The 21,987-nt window shown below is 43.8% G+C and overlaps 1 protein-coding gene across 6 annotated transcripts in view; it reads left to right on the top strand.

The window, feature by feature from the left end:
• Nucleotides 1–21,987, top strand: part of TFDP2 (transcription factor Dp-2) — a 179,029-nt gene that overhangs the window by 15,381 nt on the left and 141,661 nt on the right. For 3 of the 6 annotated variants that reach the window (XM_034781709.1, XM_034781706.1, XM_034781708.1), the window contains exon 2: nucleotides 18,132–18,214. The exons of 1 other annotated variant lie outside the window; for it this stretch is intronic. In XM_034781709.1, coding sequence (XP_034637600.1) covers nucleotides 18,200–18,214 — 15 coding nt within the window. In that variant the 5' untranslated portion in view covers nucleotides 18,132–18,199. Of the gene's footprint in view, nucleotides 1–18,131; nucleotides 18,215–21,987 lie in introns of those variants that run through there. 2 more of the 6 variants (XM_034781712.1, XM_034781713.1) reach the window with 2 other exon arrangements.

The following is a 21,987-nucleotide window of genomic DNA, read 5'->3' as shown; positions in this document are numbered from 1 at the left end:
TGAACTGGTGGGAACGCAGAGCACTGCTCCTCCATCTTCATCCTCCCCTGATGAGGCTATCACCGCGCCTCCTCTTCCTTTTTCCCAGGAGGACACAAAAGCCCACCAAGAGCTCTTGAAACGGGTGACCTCAAGCCTCAATTTACAGGCTGAAGAGGTGGAGGAGCCTTCGGACTCCTTCTCTGATATCCTCTCAGCCACAGCGCCAGCCAGGGTGGCAAAAATCTCCACTGCCCTGTGGCAGACCCTGTCTTCCTTGCCCCCATTTCTAAGAGGGCAGAGTGGAAGTATTTTGTGCCCGCCAAGGGGCACGAATATATACCCACCCAACCCCTAACTCTCTGGTGGTTGAGGCGGTCAACCACAAGGAATGTCAAGGCCAGCCCACTCCCATCCCTAAGAATAAGGACTCGAGGAGGCTGGACTTGTTTGGGAGACAGCTTTATTCTTTTTCCAGCTTCCAGCTGAGGGTGGCGAACCACCAAGCCCTGCTGGGCAGATGTGATTTTAATTTGTGGGGCTAAATGCCAAAGTTTACTGACTCCCTCCCGGAGCGTGATAGGAAGGAGTATAAGGCCCTGGTGGAGGAGGGCACCGCTGCTAGCAGAGCAGCCCTTCAGGCAGTCTCAGACGCAGCGGACATGGAGCAAAAACTATGGCCTTTGCAGTGTCCAGGCAGAGGGCGTCGTGGCTCCTCTTGTCCGGGTTGTCCAACGAGGCATAGAGCTCCCTGCAGGACCTCCCCTTTAATGGTAAGGCTCTGTTCGTGGAGCAAACAGACGTGAAATTACGCGGTCTCAAGGACTCTCGCACAACCTTAAAGATTCTTGGTCTCTATGTCCCAGCCCCGGCCAGGACCAAGTTCCAACCTCAGCAGGCCCCCAGCCAAGCCACCCACTCCCGATACAAACCTTCTTATAAAAAATCCAGAGACTATAAGAAGCGTCCACATCAGCAGTCTTCGCCTGCCCCCCAGCCTCTAAGGGCAAACAGGTGGGTAAGCGCCAATTTTGATGGCATGCCCAAGGACAACTTACCAGTCTGCACAGGAATCCGCCCAACCTACCCTTCTCCAACCATCTCCGCACTTTCCTCCTGGAGTGGTCGCTACTGACCTTGGACCGATGGGTCCTGAACACCATCTACCGGGGCTATACCCTCCAATTTCTCTCTACCCCGCCTATCCACCCTCCCTCCCCGTCCTTCTTCAGAGACCCCCTCACGAGAGCCTACTCGAGCAAGAGGTGAGGCGGCTCCTTCACCTGGAAGTGGTGGAGGTAGTGTCTGCAGAGTTCTGATACAAAGGATACTACTCCTATTTCCTTATTCTGAAGGCCAAAGGGGGCCTCAGGCTCATCCTGGACCTGCGAGGCCTAAACCAGTACATGGTAAAACTCAAGTTCTGTATGGTCTCTCTGGCCTCCATCATTCCCAGCACTACCAGTTCACCGTCCTTCCGTTTGGCCTCTCAACAGCACCCAGAGTCTTCACAAAATGTATGTCTGTGCTGGCGTCGGGGAGTCCAGATCTTCCCCTACCTTGACGACTGGCTGGTCAAAGGCAGCTCCAGGTCACAGGTACAGGACCACATAACACTCCTCCTGTCCACATGCACCACTCTGGGGCTGCTGGTAAACAGCAAATCCACGTTGGTATCGGTACAACGAATAGAGTTCATTGGTGTGATTCTTGACGTGACATCTGCCAGAGCTTCCCTCCCGCTGGACAGGTTTGAAACATTGAGGGATCTCATCAGGGCGATCACAAGGTTTCCCATGACAACTGCCAGGGCATGCCTCCAACTCTGGGGTCACATAGCAGCATGCACGTATGTGGTATGCTATGCCAGGCTCAGAATGCGGCCCCTTCAGCTTTGGCTGACCTTGATGTTCTCGCAGTCCAGAGACAGACTGGACAAAATCCTCACTGTACCAGAGACCATACTAGCCTCCCTCCATTGGTAGTCCGCCCCGGAGAACATGCTCTGAGGGGTCCCATTTAGGAGCTGCTCCCCAACTATAGAGTTGGTGTCTGATGCGTCGGACTTGAGATGGGGAGGCCATGTGGGAGACCTCCAGACCCAAGGCCTGTAATCCGTGCAGGAACTAGGCCTGCACATAAACATCAAAGATCTCCGAGAGGTCCACCTGGTCTGCGTGGCCTTTCGCTAGTGCCTTACAGGCAGGGTAGTCGGAGTTCTCACCGACAACACGGCCTTGGTGTTCTATATCAACAAGCAGGGCGGGGCTCGCTCCTCTGCCAGGAAGTCCTCCGGCTGTGGGACTTTTGCATCACCCACAATATCAGCTTGGAAGCCCACCACTTACCAAGCATCCGGAACTCTCGAGCAGATCACCTGAGCCGGGACTTCTCCTCCCAGCATGAGTGGTTGCTACACCCGCAGGTAGCTCACATGATCTTCCAAACATGGGGCACTCCCCAAGTGGACCTCTTTGTAACCAGGCAGAACTGCCGGTGCCCCTGGTTCTGCTACAGGAGGGGCCTGGGCAAGGGCGTGACTGATGCCTTCCTTCTGTCCTGGTCAGGTCAGCTGCTATATACCTTTCCCCCAATTCTACTGATCAACAAGGTCCTGGAAAAAATCAAGATGCCAAGGCTCGCGTCCTCATGATTGCCCTGGCATGGCCCAGACAACACTGGTACGGGACTCTTACAAACTTGTCCATTACTCCCCTGTGGCTGCTACCAACCCACCCAGACCTTCTCTGTCAGGACCAAGGTCATCTCCTCCTCCTCAACTTTGCAGCCCTCCACCTCACGGCGTGGTTGCTCAATGGTTAGGCCAAGAGGAAAGAACCTGCTCGCAGGGCGTCTAGCCAGTCCTCTTGGAAAGCAGGAGGCCCGCCACATATCAGGCTTACCTGGCAAAATGGTCAAGGTTCTCTCAGTTGGCCACCGATTGCGGTGTCTCACCAGTGGCTGCCCCACTCTAGCTTATACTGGATTACCTCCTTCATCTCAGAGCCCAAGGCCTAACACCCTCATCCACCAAAGTGCATCTGGCAGCCAAATCAGCCTTCCACCCGCCCATCCAGGGCCACCCAGTATTTTCTAATGCCATGACCAGTCGATTTCTTAAGGGCTTGGATCGCCTCTTTCTTTGTTAGGCTCTGGTTCCACAGGGGGACCTGAACTTGGTTCTGGCCAGGCTGACAGGGCCTCCATTTGAGCTGCTTGCCACATGCTTCTGGTCCCACGTTTCATGGAAAGTTAGCCTTCCTTGTGGCAATCACGTCTGCTAGGAGGGTCTCGGAGCTCCAGACCCTGACCCCCGAACCCCCATATATGGTATTTCATAAAGATAAGGTCCAGCTCCGCCCACACCCTTCGTTCCTCCCCAAGTTGGTCTCCGGCTCATATGATAGGCGGGACATTTTTCTTCCGGTGCTCTGTCCCAAGCCTCACGTGTCTAGTGAGGAGCGCCACTTCCACTTGCTAGATGTGAGACGGGCCCTGGCTTTTTACCTGGAACAAACAAAACCATTCAGGAAGTCTTCACAGCTGTTCATTGCCATGGCCAGACGCATGCAAGGTCAGCCGATCTCCACTCAGCAGCTCTCCAGCCAGATCACTTCATGTATCCGTACTTGTTAGGACCAGGCGGGAGTTCCCCCGCCACCACTTGTGAGAGCGCACTCGACAAGGATGCAAGCCTTGTCTGCCGCCTTTCTGGCTCACGTCCCTATTCAGGACATTTGTAGGGCTGCTACATGGTCATAGGTCCATGCGTTCACCTCGCACTATGCGATAATCTCCCAGACCAGGGAGGATGCTGGGTTCAGCAGGGCAATGCTCCATCCTGAACGTCTGAACTCCTACCCACCTCCATCAGATATAGTTTGGGAATCACCTATTGTGGAATACACATGAGCAATCACGCGAAGAAGAAAAGACAGTAGTTACCTTTTCCATAACTGGTGTTCTTCAAGATGTGTTGCTCATGTCCATTCCACATCCTGCCTTCCTTCCCCACTGTCGGAGCTTTCTGGCAAGAAGGAACTGAGGATGGGGGGAGCGCGCAGCACCCCTTGTACCGTGCCATGGTGGCGCCACTCCAGGGGTCGCTAGGGCGCTCCCCTACTGGTTCTGCTAGGGGAAAAAATTCCGGCACCAGTGCACCTGGCAAGCACATTACACCTATTGTGGAATGGACGTGAGCAACACATCTTGAAGAACACCAGTTACGGAAAAGGTAACTGTCTTTTCCGCCTCCAAACTTTCACCAATGTTCTCTTCTCTTTATTGTCCTATGAGGCCTTTGCAGAGCCCCCACTTTGCAGTGGGCGGAGTGTATAAAAGTGCTCTGACATGGTAGTTTGGGTTTTATGTATGCAGCCTTCCCCTTCTCCCCCAAAACAACAACATATATCTAATACAAGTTCATGGTTCAGAGGACTTTGGATCGATCCTTTGCACTTGGGTTGAAATTTATCCCTGATGAAGAAATTATTGAATTTTAAATTTGAGTTTCGTACAGACCCCAAACATATAGGAATAAAATGTAGAAAGATGTCCGCATTAGTTTTTAATTGAGTTTTGTTTACCCATCTTATTTAGTTTATGAAGTGAACTTAGTAATGTTTTTGCCATGCTCGTTTCTAAATCTTCTCATAATTTGAGGTGTGACTTAAAACTTAATATGCCAGCATTCTGAATTGTTGATTGTAAGGGACTATCACTGATGAACAAAAATTTTTGGTTTCAAAAATTTTGTGCTAAACTGATCATATTAAATGCTGTTTGTGTTCTGTTACATCACCACAAAGGCTGTTTTCCTTTTATTTACAAAGTTAATTGTCTATTAGAGTACCAGTGGTTGTGGTGCTATTTTGGCAGGAAATCTAAGTTGAGGTCATTCCTGATATTAAATGACTCCCAATATCAAATCAAGTCTGAGATTTCCCATGCTTTAAAATGAAGCACTTAAACAATAGAACTATGTATATACATATTCCTTTTCCTTTACAAATGATACCTTCTATTGTTTAAGCCAGGTAACTTTTAAAAATCTAGGTTTATTTTTCATCATTTATAGTGATTACTCATTGCTTTTCTCTCAGTTTGAGCAGTGAAAATAGACTAGTTTTATATTTGTTGCTTTCAATTCCTGGATTTGGTGCACTAGCACATGGCTGAAGCATTTGTGTTGCAAATACTACAAGGGAATGTTTGTTAAACTGTTGGAATTAATGTGTATTAAATGGCCAAAAAACTTCATTAATGCAGAGTTAAGGTTGCCTGGTGATAGCTTGTGCCCTTTAAGAATATTGAATTCAGCAAAATTCAAACTTCTAAAAATGAGGAAGTACAGAGTTAGGGTAAATGCCATACAACCTTAACTGTGCCCCCTTGGAGCTGGCAGTAGCCTTTGGGAATTATGTGCATGCTCTCAGCTGCATTCGCTGAGTTAGGTGTAGCTGTATTGCATAGTGCAGGAATTAACTGGGGCAGCTTAGAAGAGCTGTGATTGTGATAGGTGATCCGGGATTCGCCTGAAGAATGTCATAGAACTGTGATGATTGTGATATGAGGAAATCTGGGTCTGAGTGTGTCCCCCGATGTGTGTTATCAAAGCAAAGATGTGCACGTGTACCTTGAGTGTCCAGGCTGCATCATTTCAATACAGAATTGTGTAGATAGTGTTAGTATCAAGGCACTGGGATCTTCTTGCCATGAGTATTGTCAGTAATGAGGTGGGATATGAGAACAGTCTGTGGATTTAGTGATGGGTAGGGGGAAATTATAGGTTCAGGTGATATCCTGTGTGCAAGTGTCATGGGGTTGTAAAACAGTATAAAGTAGTTAAATTATATGAGTGTGGTATTCTGTTGGGGGAGTAGACTAAGGGTATGTCTACAGTACGAAATTATTTTGAAATTATTCTATTCAAATTTTCGGAAGTGATTTTATACATTCAGTCTTGTGTGTCCCCACTAAAGTGCATGTATTCGGCGGAGTGCGTCCACAGTACCGAGGCTAGCATCGAATGTCCGAGCGGTGCACTATCCCACAGTTCACGCAGTCCCCGCCGCCCATTGGAATTCTGGGTTAAACTCCCAGTGCATGATGGGGCAAATACATTCTCGCGGGTGTTTCTGGGTGTGTGTTGTCAGTCGTTCCTCCCTCCGTGAAAGCTACAGCAGAAAATCATTTCGCGCCTTTTTGGCGTGCAGGCACCATACTGCTTTCACCAGACGGTGAAGTATGGTGGTCTGCTTCTCTCCTGGTACTATGAATCCATCTTGCATTTCCTCTCATCTTTCTATGTAATCTCTAGAAGTATCTACTCTTTCTCTTCCTCATCGACCGTTTCCGCTGCCAACTCTGCTCGGCCATCATGAACCGAGCATCACGGCTTCTGCCGCCAACTCTGCTCTCCTGCTCTTGCCACGCTATCGAGCTTCTCCATGTTGTCTGTCCTGGGCTCCCGCCTCCGTGAAAGTTACAGAAGACAACCATTTCCCGCCTTTTTTCAGCTATCATGAACCGAACAGCACCTCTTCCGCTGCCACTCTGCTCTCCTACGTTTCACGCCCTTTTCCCAGGATTAGCCGTGCAGTCGCCATAGCATGGCAAGCATGGAGCCCGCTCAGATCTCTGCTGCAGTTTTGACCATTGTAAATACCTCACACATTATCCAGCAGTTTGTACAGTACCTGCAAAACCAGGCGAGGAAGCAACGACAGCGCGATTACTATGCTGATGAGGACATGGATACAGACGTTCCTAGAAGCACAGCATGTGGCGATTGGGAGATCATGGACCCGGCGTTGGGCCAGGTTCATGCCATGGAACGCCGATTCTGGGCCTGGGAAACAAGCACAGACTGGTGGGACTGCATAGTGTTGCAGGTATGGGATGATTCCCAGTGGCTGCGAAACTTTCGTATGTATAGGGCCACTTTCATGGAACTTTGTGATTTGCTGTCCCCTGCCCTGAAGCATAAAGACACCAAAAGGAGAGCAGCCCTCACGGCTGAGAAGCGAGTGGCCATAGCCCTGTGGAAGCTTGCAACGCCCAACAACTACCGGTCAGTCGGAAATCAGTTTGGAGTGGGCAAATCTACAGTCGGGGCTGCTGTGCTGCAAGTAGCCAATGCAATCATTGACCAGCTGCTATCAAGGGTAGTGACTTTGTGAAATATGCAGACCATTTTGGATGGCTTTAATGTGCTGGGGTTCCCTAACTGGGGCGGGGCGATAGACAGAATGCATATCCCTGTTTTGGCATCAGAACACCGGGGCGGGGCAGGCCAGTACGTAAACCGCAAGGGGTACTTTTCAATGGTGCTGCAAACACTGGTGGATCACAAGGGACATTTCACCAACATCAACATGGGATGGCCGGGATAGGTGCATGACGCTCGCATTTTCAGGAATTCTGGTCTGTTTGAACAGCTGCAGGAAGGGACTTACTTCCCAGACCAGAAAATTACCGTTGGGGATGTTGAAATGCCTATAGTTATCCTCGGGGACCCAGCCTACCCCTTAATGCCATGGCTCATGAAGCTGTACACAGGCAGCCTGGACATTAGTAAGGAGCAGCTCAACTATAGGCTGAGTAAGTGCAGAATGGTGGTAGAATGTGCTTTTGGACGTTTGAAAGCATGCTGGCGCAGTTTACTGACTCAGTTACACCTCAGCACAACCAATATTCCAATTGCTGCTTGTTGTGCGCTCCACAATATCTGAGAGAGTAAAGGGGAGACGTTTATGGCGGGGTGGGAGGTTGAGGCAACTCGCCTGACGGCCAATTTCGCATAGTCAGACAACAGGGCGATTAGAAGAGCGCAGCAGGGCGTGCTGCACATCAGAGAAGCTTTGAAAGCCAGTTTCATGACTGGCCAGGGTACGGTGTGACAGTTGCGTTTGTTTCTCTTGAAGTTACCCGCCCCCTATCTATCTATCTGGACATAAAGTCACAATTGTTTAAAAAACATTCTTTATTATTTGTTGCACAACACATTGAGAGAAATCAGAAGGTAGACTGAGGGGGGCGGTATTGGGTTAAGAGGTGGAGGAGGAGGGAAGGACAAGTCCAGAAACCAAATCAAAAGTTTGCGTATGCCAGTTTCTGCTGCTTGTGCAATCCTCTGGGGTTGAGTGTATAGGTCCCATAGCCGCTTCCCCCTCCGTGTTCTTGGGTGTCTGGGTGAGGAGGCTATGGAACTTGGGGAAGAGGGAGGGCAGTTAAACAGGGGCTGCAGCGGCAGTCTGTGGTCTTGCTGCCTTTCCTGCATTAGATCCACCATACAGCGGAGCATGTCAGTTTGCTCCCCCATGAGCTTGACCCATAGCATCCTGCCTGCTTTCATCGTGCACGTCCCTCCTCTCTTCGTGTTCATTTAATGCTTTACGGGACTCCACAATTGTTTGCCTCCACGCATTCAGCGGGGCCCTATCAGTGTGGGAGGGCTGCATGAGCTCGGTGAACATGTCGTCCCGAGTTTATTTTTTCTGCCTTCTAATCTGGACCAGCCTCTAGGATGGAGCAGATAGGGGCCACGTTGAAACATTTGCACCTGCGGGATGAGAAAAAGGGAGGGTAGTATTTTAAAAGATACATTTTAGAGAACAAAAGGGACAGTCTTTCTCAGTGAAACAGGCAATTTATAGTACACAGCACATGTTCTTTCTGTTAAAGTTCGCATTTTGCCTCTTATACTGAAGTGCCTGCCACTTTGGCGTGAGTAAGCCATCACACGCGGCCGAGCAACAGAATTCAGCTTGTAGGCAGCCATGGTAAGCCTTAGGGGCACGCGGGGTTCTGCTTCTTCCGCATTCATTTCAATGCTTTCAAACTGCTCTCTCCCAGCACTGACGCCGCAACTACACAGCCATGGCAGCGTGTTGTGGCAGCGCTTTAACGTTGCTAGTGAAGACATACCCTTAGAGTGCATAACTGGAGAAGCAAACTCTTTTTCAAATAACATTTTAATTTGATATCCCCCCCCCCCCCCAAAGCACTGGTGGGTGCCATGTACTCAGTTGTGGTGACCTTGGTGCGATGATCTGAGTGCTGGTTTGATCTCAAATTTGGATCACTGACCATACACCACGACCCCATGTGGTGCACCAAATTTCAAGGGCATCTAATTAACAGTATGGATTTTAGAGCACTTAGAACAGCTGAGCTTTATACAGGAATTTGGTCCGAACCTTAACTATAGCAGAGCTGTAGTACTACTATAATCTAGGAAATGCTTCTGATGGTCTTATATTTTTGTTACAAAAATAAGATTTGGGGGAAGTTTTGACTGGATAGTATTTAAGATATAGCAGGAATAGTGTTCAATAATCCACTTGTATGGTTTCTTAAAATCATCCCAGCAATAAATTTAGATTGGACAGAATTATAGCCAATCTGAGGTTTGATCCATCATCTCTAGGGCTGCAGATTTGTCATGGCATTTTTTATCAAAAATTCCGGAACAGTCATGATAAATTTACTCAAAATTAATGGGTTAAGGAGAAATGATGTGTAAAGTCGCAGGTATGAAAATTCAAATATCTGTACTTCCGTAAATATATAATATTCCTTCCCTCTACAAGCACAGGTGAGACACAAAGGAATCTTTTAATTATTTTAATTTGGTCTTAACAATAATGATGTGAAATGAAGTGACACCCTTTTAAAAATAGAACTAGAGGAAATGACATGCATATGGTGCATGGTACAGTTATATATTTAAGTTTATTCTGGCATAAGATGTTGTAAATGGAAATGTTTTATACCTTGGTAGAACACTGGTCATCCAGAAGTACATTTTTGTATGCAGAAAATGATCTTTCTGCATCAGCACTATTAACTGGCACAGTCAAGCACTAGACAGCAATCACGGCAAGTGTTTGCAATCTTGTTTCAGGTTTCTCCAAAACTGATAAAAGTTGTTATTTTGATTTTCATGGACAGTTTTGATGTAAGCATGGTATTCATGCAGTTCTACGCTATTATCTTCAAAAAGTGTATTAGCCTCAGATGCTTCTCTCTCAGGTATGATGAGATATTTTGTTTGATTTGGGTCACATACTAGACAAGCATTGAAAAATGTTGCTACAGGCTAAGTAGAGGCGGCAGTAGAGTTGCACTGCATGTATGTTTCAACTTTTTCAGCGCTATTAAGGAGTGTAGGATTACCATATTCAAACATTTTAAAAAGAGGACACTCCACGGGCCCCGCCCCAACCCCACCCCTTCTCCGCCTCCATTCCAACCCCTTCCCCAAAGTCCCTGTCCCAACTCTGCCCCCTCCTCTGAGCACCCCGCATTCCCCCTCCTCCCTCCCGCTCTGATCTTGGTTGGGGGTTGCTAAGTGCTTCCCTGCTCCCCACTTGCCCCGCAGCCCCTATGCCCTTGCCTGCCCTGCTCCTCCTCGCCCTGCAGCCTCTGCACCCCCCGCCCCTGCAGCCTCTGTGCCCCCTGCTCCCCATTCGCCCTGCAGCCTCTGTGCCCCCTGCTCCCCACTCGCCCTGCAGCCTCTGCACCCCCCCGCCCCTGCAGCCTCTGTGCCCCCTGCTTCCCACTCGCCCTGCAGCCTCTACACACACACACACACACACACACACACACACACACACACACACACACACACACACACACCGCCTGCCCTGCTCCCCCCGCTCACCCGGCAGAGGGAGAAATGCAGGCTCCACGTGGAATCAAACACAGCCGCGCTGCTCTGTGGGGTAGGAGGGAGCGGGGGAGGGGGAGGGACTCTGGCTGCTAGAGGCCCTAGTGGCTGCGAGCTGCTTTCAATCAGGCCAGGCGTCCAATCAGCCGCGCCGCACTCCACATAAGGGGAAGGGGGAAATCCCGGACATTTCTACTTGATTAGAAATCCTCCCCTGGATGGCCATTTAACACTGAAAAAGCCGGACATGTCCGGGGAAACCCGGACAGATGGTAACCCTAAAGGAGTGCGTCTTTGCCCACTACATTCTCACATTCGTTGATACTGCTCTTCACTCACATGCATGTACTTGGTCACCATATGTGAACATATCACAGGTTCTTCATGAATGGTAGGCAGTTCATACCTCTGCAAGATACTCAGCTGTTTAAGGACTTCTAGTAACTGGCACAAATAGATGACATCTGCAACACACAAACTGCTTCAGTGATTGCTCTCTTCTTTGAAAAAGGAAATGTAGTCCTCTGTGTGAGCTAAGTGGAAACACAATGTTAAACCCGCTGTTCCAGCATGTTATAACTGGACTATTTCCTTCATCTTCCAAGTCCATACAGAAGCAAGCTTTACATGCAGGGCAGGCTGTAAATGCTTGTTTCACAATGACAACCATGTCATTTCCTTTTTCGAGGTTTTTATGCCACACGTCACCAACCAGGTTTAGGTGAGCAACACATGTCACATGCACTTTTATGCTATGCTCTGCTCCCAGGCCTTTTTCATTATGTTGCGTTGTCTAATACAACAGCAGTGATCTGGTCAAAGGAAACTTTGTATTTATCCAGTGTTTCCCATGTTGCTTAGCTAATAGTCCTAAAGTTCAGAGTCCAACAGAAGTACACTTAATTTCAATTCATGTTTACACTGTGGTTTGCTGAAAACAGCCAATATGTTGATTTTCTACATCTGTGGTCTCAAGTGACAATGCCGATTCTATCCCAAATCTTTAGCTTTTATTTTATTTTCTCTTACATAATTTTCAAATACTCTTGGAAAATAGAATTTCCATAGATGGCTCTAACTTGGTATGATTCCAACGTTTTTCAGGTTACACTGTAAATACTCCTTTGGGGTACATTGTTAGGGGCTTTTGGTGGCAGATTTGCTGAACAGAGCTTCAGTAAGCTTTAAATGTTCAGTCTGTCTATGGAGTTGCTCCTCTGTTTCCTCAAACATCTGACAAAGTTTCTTGCACTTCTTGTTCTCTGCTCTCTTCAGATTTCAAGACCTCTATTTTACGTTTGTGGGACGCTGTCTCCAAATGTCTATCTCAGCTTGCCTGATTGTAAATTACCTGGTACTCAATATGTTGGAAAAAAAATAAATCTCCACTTTTATTAAACTACTTTTGAGATATGGTGCAAATTGGTCCCTTGCACTTGTGTGATATTTTACTAGTTATCGACACCATAATTTCAGACTAAATCCTTTGTTTGCAAAGTAGCATTGTGTTTGCAGTATTGTTAAGGAAGGCAGCTGACTTGTCAACAATAAATTATGTAATACATAATTTGTTGCATTTTTGAGTTGTGCAAATTAACTGTTACATAATTTGTTCATTTATGAAAAACACAATTTTTAGTAGGCAAGTTCAATGCACTTGATTAGTGTTTCCAGACTTTTTTCACTAAGGTGAGCCACCAAGTATATGTTGTCTTTTTTTTTTTTTTTTTTTTTGTGCAACCCACCTGTGATCAAAATTCATGGGTAGGGTGGGGGTTGCTAGGCCAGTGTCTTTCTCCTCCTTGTCCTGCAGAAACAATGGGTTATATATAAAATAACATGCATCCTATTACCTTACTCAACTAACAAAATGGCCTCTTGTCTAATAAGGTACTGCTTACATGAAGCTCTTTTCAAAGAGATTATTCAACCAGCATGGCTGAGACCCTCCTTTCATAAGATCAAGCCCGCTGGCAACCTGTTTCCCCAGATGAAGGATGCATGGGCATCTCTCTGCACCCCTAGCTATATTAGACCAGTTCTTTGTTTCCCGCCCCTCCACCCCCCGTTCACTTTCTGTTAATTTCTTGTCCTGAAGTCCCCGCTGTCTCTTTGTTAGCATTTGACTCAGAATGCAAATAGACTTCCCTCATAAGACATGGAATACACTGTGGTCAGCCAGGGAGATAAGTGTCTGTCCCTTCTCCTGTCTGGTGGAACCTGTTTTAAGACATGTTAGTCTGGGTGACCTGCCTTTAACTACAAGGCTTTAAGAACATGGTTTCCAGTGTATACATCTCATTATATATTATTCACACATACATTTTTGCAAGATTATGATGACCAGTGTGACACAGACTTTCAGTAGAGACCTTACAAGACACTTTTTGGTCAACTGGTATATAAATACCAGACCCAGGGGATCCCTGTAACCTTTATGCACACTTGTGCCCTCTGCCAGTTGGCATCAAGAGATCCTTGGGTCACAGCAAACTCACACACATTTGTATAAACATTCTTCTCCACTGACACTGTGTCACATGCTTTATACTGCACAGTCAAGGTCTCAGAAGAAGTGAAGCAGCAGAGGTTTCCTGTGGGTTTTGGACTGGATTCACCACCCCAAGCTACAGGCTGGGGTGACTGTAGAACGCTTTAAAGTATTGCTCTGTAACTGCCCCATGTAGACCCTGCTGGCAAACTAGGTACCTTTTAGTTCATGCCAGCAGAGTCTACACAGGGCAGTTAGACCACAGTGCCTTAGGGTGCTGTACAACTTGCCCTCCTAGTTACCAGTGTAGACTCCAGAACCCAGGTAGATCCAGGGGTTGTAATGAAGTGAGGCCAGGGGGACCAGCCCCCTTCTTTCTCCATCATGGAAGAAGAGAGGGTGAGGGGCGGAAATTTGCTGTTACTGGGGGAGGGGCAAAGAGATAGGAGGGTTAAGTGAGGGAAGCTACTGAGACTGGGCAGCTGGTGCTCTGTACTATCCTTCCACTCCTTGGTGGCTTTGTGTCAAGTTCTACTGGATGGAAAGTCAAATTCTATTACATTCATAAAAACAGTATTTAAATTTTTTTATTTAAATAAAATTACCTTAACACTACTAGATAATGTAAAAATGTTTATCAAAACCCGTTTTACATTTAAAACTGATTAAACAAAAGAAGTATATGTAAGTGATGAATTCAGCTGATTGTTTCTGGTCACCGTGTTCTTCAAGTTAGAACTAGTAGATCTCACTGTCTCACATCCAGTTTGTATTCATAGACTGGAAGAAGAAAACAAGCTTTCATGCTTTATTTCAACTCCCAATCGGTGTCTCAACTTTGAACGAACTGTCATTGAACTGAAAAAGCTGAATAATAAGCTCAAATAGATAAAATATTCTCTCTGTACCTGCAGAAGAGGCTACTGCTGTCCAAAGCTGGTTTAGCATTTCAGCAACCTCTTGTTCCAGGTGCTTAGGCAGTGATTTTCACCAGTTCAGTGGTTTTAACTTTCTTTAAAACTTGGCAGCAAATACATACTCCTAAATATTTTTTTTATATAATTTAAATGATTTGAATAGATTATAGTAAAATTAGGCCTTAACATGCATTTATCAATTTCAAATTTTAAAGAGGCTTATTTTTTTTTAAAAAAAACCTGTATTTAAATAAATATCTAATTTAAATCTAATTTTGTAAATTTTTAAAATCAATTTTATATTTTTATCAACCTTGCTGTGTGTCAGTAGTAATCTGTAATCAGTTTGAATTTTTCTTTGTAGTGGCCTCTAATTTTAGAACTATTTCTTGATAAAACTGCTTGAAAATTTTCAGAGGTGACTTGGGGTAGTAGTTGCCTATATGTGGGAGCTCAATACTTATTTCAGGTAATGTTCAGTACGGCATAGTTTATTCCATGAGAGTGAGTGTGTGTATGTGTATGATCCTGCTTGTGCCACTGATGCAATCTACATGATGGAAGCTTCTCCAAGTGATGCCTGGCAGAGGAGCACTTGCGCGCCCTCTCCTATCCCTTACTATTCAAATGTTCTGAGGGCGAGGCTATAAAAGGAAACATGGTACCTGCAACACCAGATGGAAATTAAACTCGTTGGATCTGATGGAACCTGGAGCTTTTTTTCTGGTCCTTGGATAGGTTTTTATTTTTATATATGTGTGTGTGTGTGTGTTCCCTGCAGGATGACTGATCTAAAAAAAAAGAAAGTGGATTTTAAGATGTGCTTTTCTGTCTGGCAGTTTTCTAACTTTGGACAATGATGTGAAGTAACTAGCATGTCTTGGCAAAGGCTATCTGCTCTAGGTTTATATCTAGAGCATGCAAGGAGAGACAGAACAGACTTCAGACACTCTTATTTCAGGAAGCCCTATTAGATAAGCCTCTCAGATTTGAGAAGGTGGAGCAAGAAGAAAAAATAGTTGTATCTGCTCCATTTTAAGCATCTGACCAGATTAAGGTGTCTCAGACGACTGGAATTGGCACCAGAATTATCTCTCTGTGCTCTGGCGGTCAGCATTAGATCTGCTCGAGGCTCCTAAGGTATCATTTGTGGTTCTGAGGAAGAAGGCTGCTGCTAAGACAACCACTGTTAGGGACAGATCTCATACAGGTGATTCATTGGATCCATGGGATTTGGATCTGTTCTCCTCTGTTCCTAGACAAAAGTCAAGATTGGTTCCACAAGGCAAACCTTGCCTAACATCTGAAGTTGCAAATACTAGGATTTTCTTGGAGCCAAAGATGTCTAAAGGCATTGAGGCTGGTATAGACAGTAGTATTGGCTTTACCACCAATATCAGAACCGAGAAAGACTTATTAATGTCCACCACAGGGAAATGAGTCTTCTCATTTGGATCCAGAGGCTCTCTTATGGAGAGAGAGAGAGGTTCTGATAGTTATTTCTTGGGCCTCTATTCCTGAGAGGAGGGGCAGGTCAGAGGACATTTTGTCTTTTTTTCCTCCAGAGTTATTGTTGCCTCTTCCCAAGATTCCAAAGGAATCGCTGGGCAAATCTTTTTCTCCCGTGGGACCTACATGTTCTTGGATTCTGATGCTGTCTCAAAAAAATAAAATAAAAAATCTGTTATGGATCTGAGATCGGATCTGCAATCAGAAAAGGATCAGAACAACCCAAAGAGCCACTTAGGTTTCAACCACTTAGGTCAGGATTTATTCCATTTCATGGACCTTTTGGACCTCCTCATCCTATGGGCATGTTTCCAGACTGGGGTACTGACAGGAATGGTATCATTGGGCTTCAGAGCCATATTGGCCCCCGTATAAGACATTTATGGGATCTCCCCAGGATGGCTGATGTAGAAATGTGCCTGTTTCCAAAGATCAGATCAAGACCTCTGGGATCCAGTAGCTACAAATAAATCTGCTACTCCTACTGTAGTATCTGATACCTTGTCAAAGGAAGATGAGGAAGTAGTTGAGCGCATGGAACAGCAGCAGTCAGAGAATGAGATTCAGACAGATTCTTCCCAGAATGAAAATGTGGGCATAATTTCATCTTCAGAATATACTCTCCAGTTCCACAACCTTGATCATATACCTTTATTGTTAGTTACCTTCTGCGACAGTGGAGGAAGCATCACATCCTGTTTCTGATATTTTGGGAGCTCCCTCAAAAAATAGAGTATTTTTGCCTACTTTGGATGGTCTTTTACAACCTACAAAAAGCTATTTGGGCCACTCCAGCTTCCTGTCAACCTGTATCTGAAAAAGCTGATGAACTTTACCAGTTACCACATAAGGGGTTATTTTCTTACTCATCCCATTCCAGTTTCTTTAGTGGTAGCAGCTGTGAGCAACAGGTACAGTGGAAGCCAAGCACATTTTACACCCTACGACAGGGAGGGAAAGAAGTTGGATACCTTAGGGAGGAAGATGTTTTGTTTGGCTGGTATTAGGATAACTAATAGCAGGCTGTTGTGTCCTATTACAAATTTTGTTTAAGGGATAAGAGGACCACTTATAGAATGCTCTTAGAGCTTCTTTTGATGCTTTGGATTCTGGTGTTTGAGCTTTATCATATACTGTCACATTGAGAAGATATGCTTGTTAAAAGTTGAGGACCTTCTGCTTTGAGGGTGACTGACTTCTCAGAAATAAAACTGATCTTTTGGAGACTTTTTTTTTTTAAAGACAAGATTGACTGCTCATTCTCTTTGATTATATTCTACTTCCAAAAGAAGACAATCTACTTTTTCATTTAGGTATCAGAGGCAATTCTGTACTCCTCCATCGTCTCGGTATTTTATTTGTTACATAGGCATCAACAGCCTGCTTCCTCTCAGATCCAGCAGAAGAAAATCATTTCAATCTCAAATAAAGTCAAAGTAGTCTTCAGCTTCTATATCATCATTGAATTGGAGATGTCAGATTTGACATGACCACAAGTGTGGCCAATCAATGGGCATTAGTTTTTCCTACCCTTTTGTTTGGAGACAGTCTGACTCATTTTGCAAGCCATTGGAATCTGATAACATCCAACAAATTGGTATTCTCCAAATCATTCAATGAGTGGGAATATTCAGAGGCATTCAAAGAAAAAATATGAAGGTTGGTTACTTATAACCAGAGTTCTTTTGAGATGATCTTCCCCCCCCCCGTTTTGTTTTTTTGTTTTTGTTTTTAATTCACACTCCCTGCCCTCCTTCCTTTCTTTCTGAGTCTTTACAGATAGTTTATCTGAGACAACAGTGGAAGGAACGGAGGTGGTAGAGGGCACGGTGTGCCCCCTTTTTATAGCCTCACTCTCAGAATGTTTGCAAATAGGGACAGGAGGAGTGGAAGGGGGCATGCGAGCATTTCAACAGGCACTGCTTGGAGAAAGTTCCACAGTCTAGAGTAGACTACATTGGTAGGCATGTTCCCATGAGTGTGACTATTCCAGTTATAAGTAAGTATCCTTCATTTCTTAAAGACCTGAAAATGATGAGAGAACACTGAGTTTGTACTCTTTCTTGCTGGGACTTACAAAGAAGGCCTGAAAAAAAATGCCGCAAGCATGTTTTGCTCTCTTTAATGTGAAATCTGGAATCTCAAGTCTTTTCTCTGCTGTTTTTGCTGGAAGTCCTTGGGTGGCCTACAGAACATTTATCAGTTATGAAGAGAATTCATTCAGTTCCAGTTTAGGGTTAGTATGCACCAACTATAACCAATTCAGGAGTTTTGGTTTCAACACTTACTAATAGGATAGCCTGCTCCTTTAGTAGTAGTAGTTAGTATAGTTAGGCCCTTATGATATACTTGGTACCTCTTTACCGTTAATAACTATCCTAAACTGTGTTACATTCCCAGTGGTCTTGCAAAATGTGACTCCAGGTGATGCTTAGTCTGTCTCTGAAAATTATCACCACCCAAGACACCCATTTACAGTCTGTGGGGTAATGCATTAAATTAGTGATGTACTTCAGGAATCAATTTTAATTATATATGGTGTTAAAATCTGTCTTTTTAACAGGATGTACATTTTGAAGATGAAAAAGGATAACTTATGGTTTTACAGAATATAAAGAAATATTGTCTGACATGACGGCGAAAAATGTAAGTATTATAAGCCAAAGGTCTACCAGTTACTCTGGCCTTTTGAATTTGGCCAGGGATTAATTGTGACATTAGTGTGAATTATAGTACATGGGTGTTGCGTGTATGAGAACCTCCTATTGCGACAGTATAAACACTTCCCCAGTATTTTAAAAATATTTATCATCTTTCACAGCCCATAGGAGAATTAGCTTGATTAGTTAATAGGTTTTTCTCAGCTTTTGTGCTACCTGTTAACAGAAATGTTAAGTCTAAGAAATAAGTATTGCATTTATTTCTGAAAAATGATGGGCTTGATGGTCCATTTTTTTGGGAGTGAGTTCTATAGACTATGTCCATCTCCTATGAAAGTTCTATCTTCTGTGCACAAGTCCCGTCCAGCTGATTGACAGTTTAAATGTTTTAGTTGAATATAACTGTCATGGGAGTTTAGGGTTATGGAGCTCAAATCTTGCTGTTTTTCTTCCTTCATCCAACCTTTCCTTTTAGTTCCTACAGCTGAAAAACTTCCTCCAGGCTTTGTCTCGCATCTTGATTATTGCAACCTCCTTCCTGTGATATTCCTAACACCCACATCTTCCTCTTTTGGTTCATACAAAATGCAGTTGCCAAGCTTCTTTGCCCCAGATCTTTCACCATGTCATTCTTGTTTTGCATATCCCCACTGACACTTCAGTTTTCCATTGCATCAAATTCAAGTTTGTTGTCCTCACCTTTAATGTCCTTCATATAACTCTCCCCCTCCCTATTTAATTTTATTTTGTGTTGGGCCTCCTACCCATTTCTTTCCCTCTGTCAGTGATGCGAGCCTTGAACACCCTTGTCTGCTTCCTTACTCATGGAATACCCTTTCTGAACTGATTTGTAAGGCTACTGCTCCCTCCTCCTTCAAATCTCTCGTGAGGTATGTGCCATACCACCTCCCCATCCACAAGACAAAATCAGACAAATAATTGATTCTTGTTTAATTTTAAGGGGGGGATATTTTCTAGTGAGCTAGAACCATTAAATTATTCCTATGTAACTGAGCTTTGATTGCCAGTTAAGTCCAGCTACTTCAACATGGTTGCAATTGCTACTCTACACACTCCACAAACGTTAGTCTGTGGTAAACCTACCGATGTTTGCACCCTGGAACAGATATATGGAGCGCCTAGATACTAGCATTTATGATCCTATTAGTCAACTCAAGTTAACTGATAATCAGTTAACTCAGGCTAAAATAGAATCGCAAACTTCAGTCTAGACACATCCCAAGTTACAGTTAGTCTTGTTTTAAGTTAATTTGTAAGCTCTTTGGGATAAAGACAATCTCTGTTTCATTGTGCAGCATAGTGGGAATTAATCCTGAATGGGGCATCTGGGCATTACTGCAATACGAATAAGAAAAGTACAAACAATTTGTTCTTTGTAGGTCATATCTAATTGGCAGATCCCTGACCATGTACTGTTGTATGAATTTGATTGTTTCAGTTACATAAAGAGACCATGTTGGAGGAGGAAAAATCCTAGGAAACACCTTTCTGGAAGGTGCTACTACCTAGTTTAAATTTTTTAATCCTGAGCATATAACTCTTCTGAGACTTGAAGATGAACTTAGAAATAGGACTATATTTTACACAAATTTGTATACTGCTATCCCTCAAATTAATTGTTTTGCCATTTGAAATGGAGCAGATACTTCTGCTATAGACTTTGTACATCAGACTTCAGCTCACAACAAATGATTGAGTTGAGCTATAATGGTAATAGTAACTGAGGAATCCCAATCATTTGCACAGTATTGTAGGAAACTACCTCAAGTAGCTGTTCTGTTAATTTTAATGCTTTGTACTAATACAAAATGAACATCAGTCATTGTGTTTATTTTAATGTATAATCTTTACCAGAGCCACTTATTATAACTTTTTGCTTCTGGAATTACTCTAGAATCTTTGCCTCAACAAAGAAGTGTATAGTAGGCATTTCTAAACAAAGTGTACTTAAGTGAATAAACAAATTTTTGCATACAAGCCAAGCTCTGATTGCTACAATTAAAAATAATTATCATTATATAAATATCTAAGGCCTGGTCTACTCTTAAAAGTTTTGTCAGCATAACTATGTAGGATAGTGTTTCTTAAAAAAAACCAATAAAAAAAAAAATTTTTTTTTTTTTTTTTTAAAATCACATCCCTAACAGGCATACTATGCTGGCAAAAGCCTAATGCAAGATGCAGTTATATTGACAAAAAAGTGCTTTTGCATCATAGTTTATTTAATTGGGGAAGCTGGTAGTAAGTTATACCAGTGAAAGAACTCTTTTACTGGTATAAACTGCATCTCCATTGGAGGGTTTGCTGGTGTAGCTATACCAAGATCAGTATACAAGCAAACCCTTTCTGTTGTAGACAAGGCCTAAGATACACTTTGAAGTGTATCATTAATTCTGGTAATAGAATCAGTTTCAAATTAGTCACTCTGGTAAAATTCCATGTCAAGTACTGAGAAGGTGCAAGAAATTGCCTTTCAGACTACAGAAGTGTCAACTGAATACAGTTAATTCTTCATGAGGTGTTGAACCCCCTGTCTGAAAGGTATAAATTAACTGTCTACACAGCCTACGGCATTTTTTTTTAGCTCGTCAGGTGCATTCTAAACCTCTTTTTACCTGGATTTGTAGAATTACTGAAACTAGTTAAATTGTAATTAAAAAAAAAAAAAAAAAAAACCTGTAACCTAGAAAGGGGAAAATGAGGTGTTTTTGTTTTGCTGCTTGATGATATATAAAACATTTTTTCAGTATATATATTTGCCCTTTAAACATTTCTAGTTCTTGTTCCCAATTGCTAGGTACAAAAATCATAGGTGGCCATTCACTTTCACAATATGCATTGTTTCATTTTATTCATAAGGTGCAACATAAATGTTCAGCATTTGTTGTGGAAATTATTAACAAGAAATTTGTCATAACACAGATTAATTTAATCCTATATCTTCACAAGTAGAAGAAACTGAGTGACTTAAAATGCGTCAGACGTTGAAATTCTTGCCAAAGGTGAACAGAATATTATTTTCAAAATGTTTTAAAATATTGGCTACGAAAGAAAAGTTCTCTAATTTTCCGTGTGACAATTCCTTTTTGAAAGTAGGCTTATCTTCAATGTATGTAGATTTTCTTTGTCAATCTTCTCTGCTTGTTGGAGTTACACATTCTTGTTCAATATAGTTTATATCTTCCTGAGCTAGGGTGTGGCACAGCTAAAACTGCAATCTTTAACCACAAGGCTATGAAACACTTGACTGAAGGGAAACTGTATCTACTTTGTTCAGCTTTTAAATATATATCCAAAACCTGCAAGCACTTAATTTTTAGAGAAAATGTGTGGAGCATTCCTACCCTGGATTGGTTGCCAATCTTTTCTTTTTTGGGGTTGTTCCAGTTTTTGGTTAGTTTGGGTGTGCTGAAGGGAGACATTCCCACATGCCCCTCTTCTGTAGACGTGTACCAAAATGACTTGGATCTTGTAAAAACATCATAATGAAACATAATGTGCTCGTATTTTGATGCAATATTGTGATGTTGCACCAAACTGCCATTCTTTTTAACTTAACATGACAGCTTGAACAAACTCAGGTTCGTTTAGGCCTGCCACTTCTCTTAACTTTGAATCTTGTCTAAGGGTACGTCTATACTTACCTCCGGGTTCGGTGGTAAGCAATCGATCTTCTGGGATCGATTTATTGCGTCTTGTCTAGACGCGATAAATCGATTCCGGAAATGCTCGCCGTCG

Source organism: Trachemys scripta, chromosome 9 (genome assembly GCF_013100865.1).
Source record: "Trachemys scripta elegans isolate TJP31775 chromosome 9, CAS_Tse_1.0, whole genome shotgun sequence".
NCBI lineage: Eukaryota > Metazoa > Chordata > Testudines > Emydidae > Trachemys > Trachemys scripta.
Note: the sequence above shows the minus strand (reverse complement) of the source record. Positions and strands in the feature narration are given on the sequence as shown.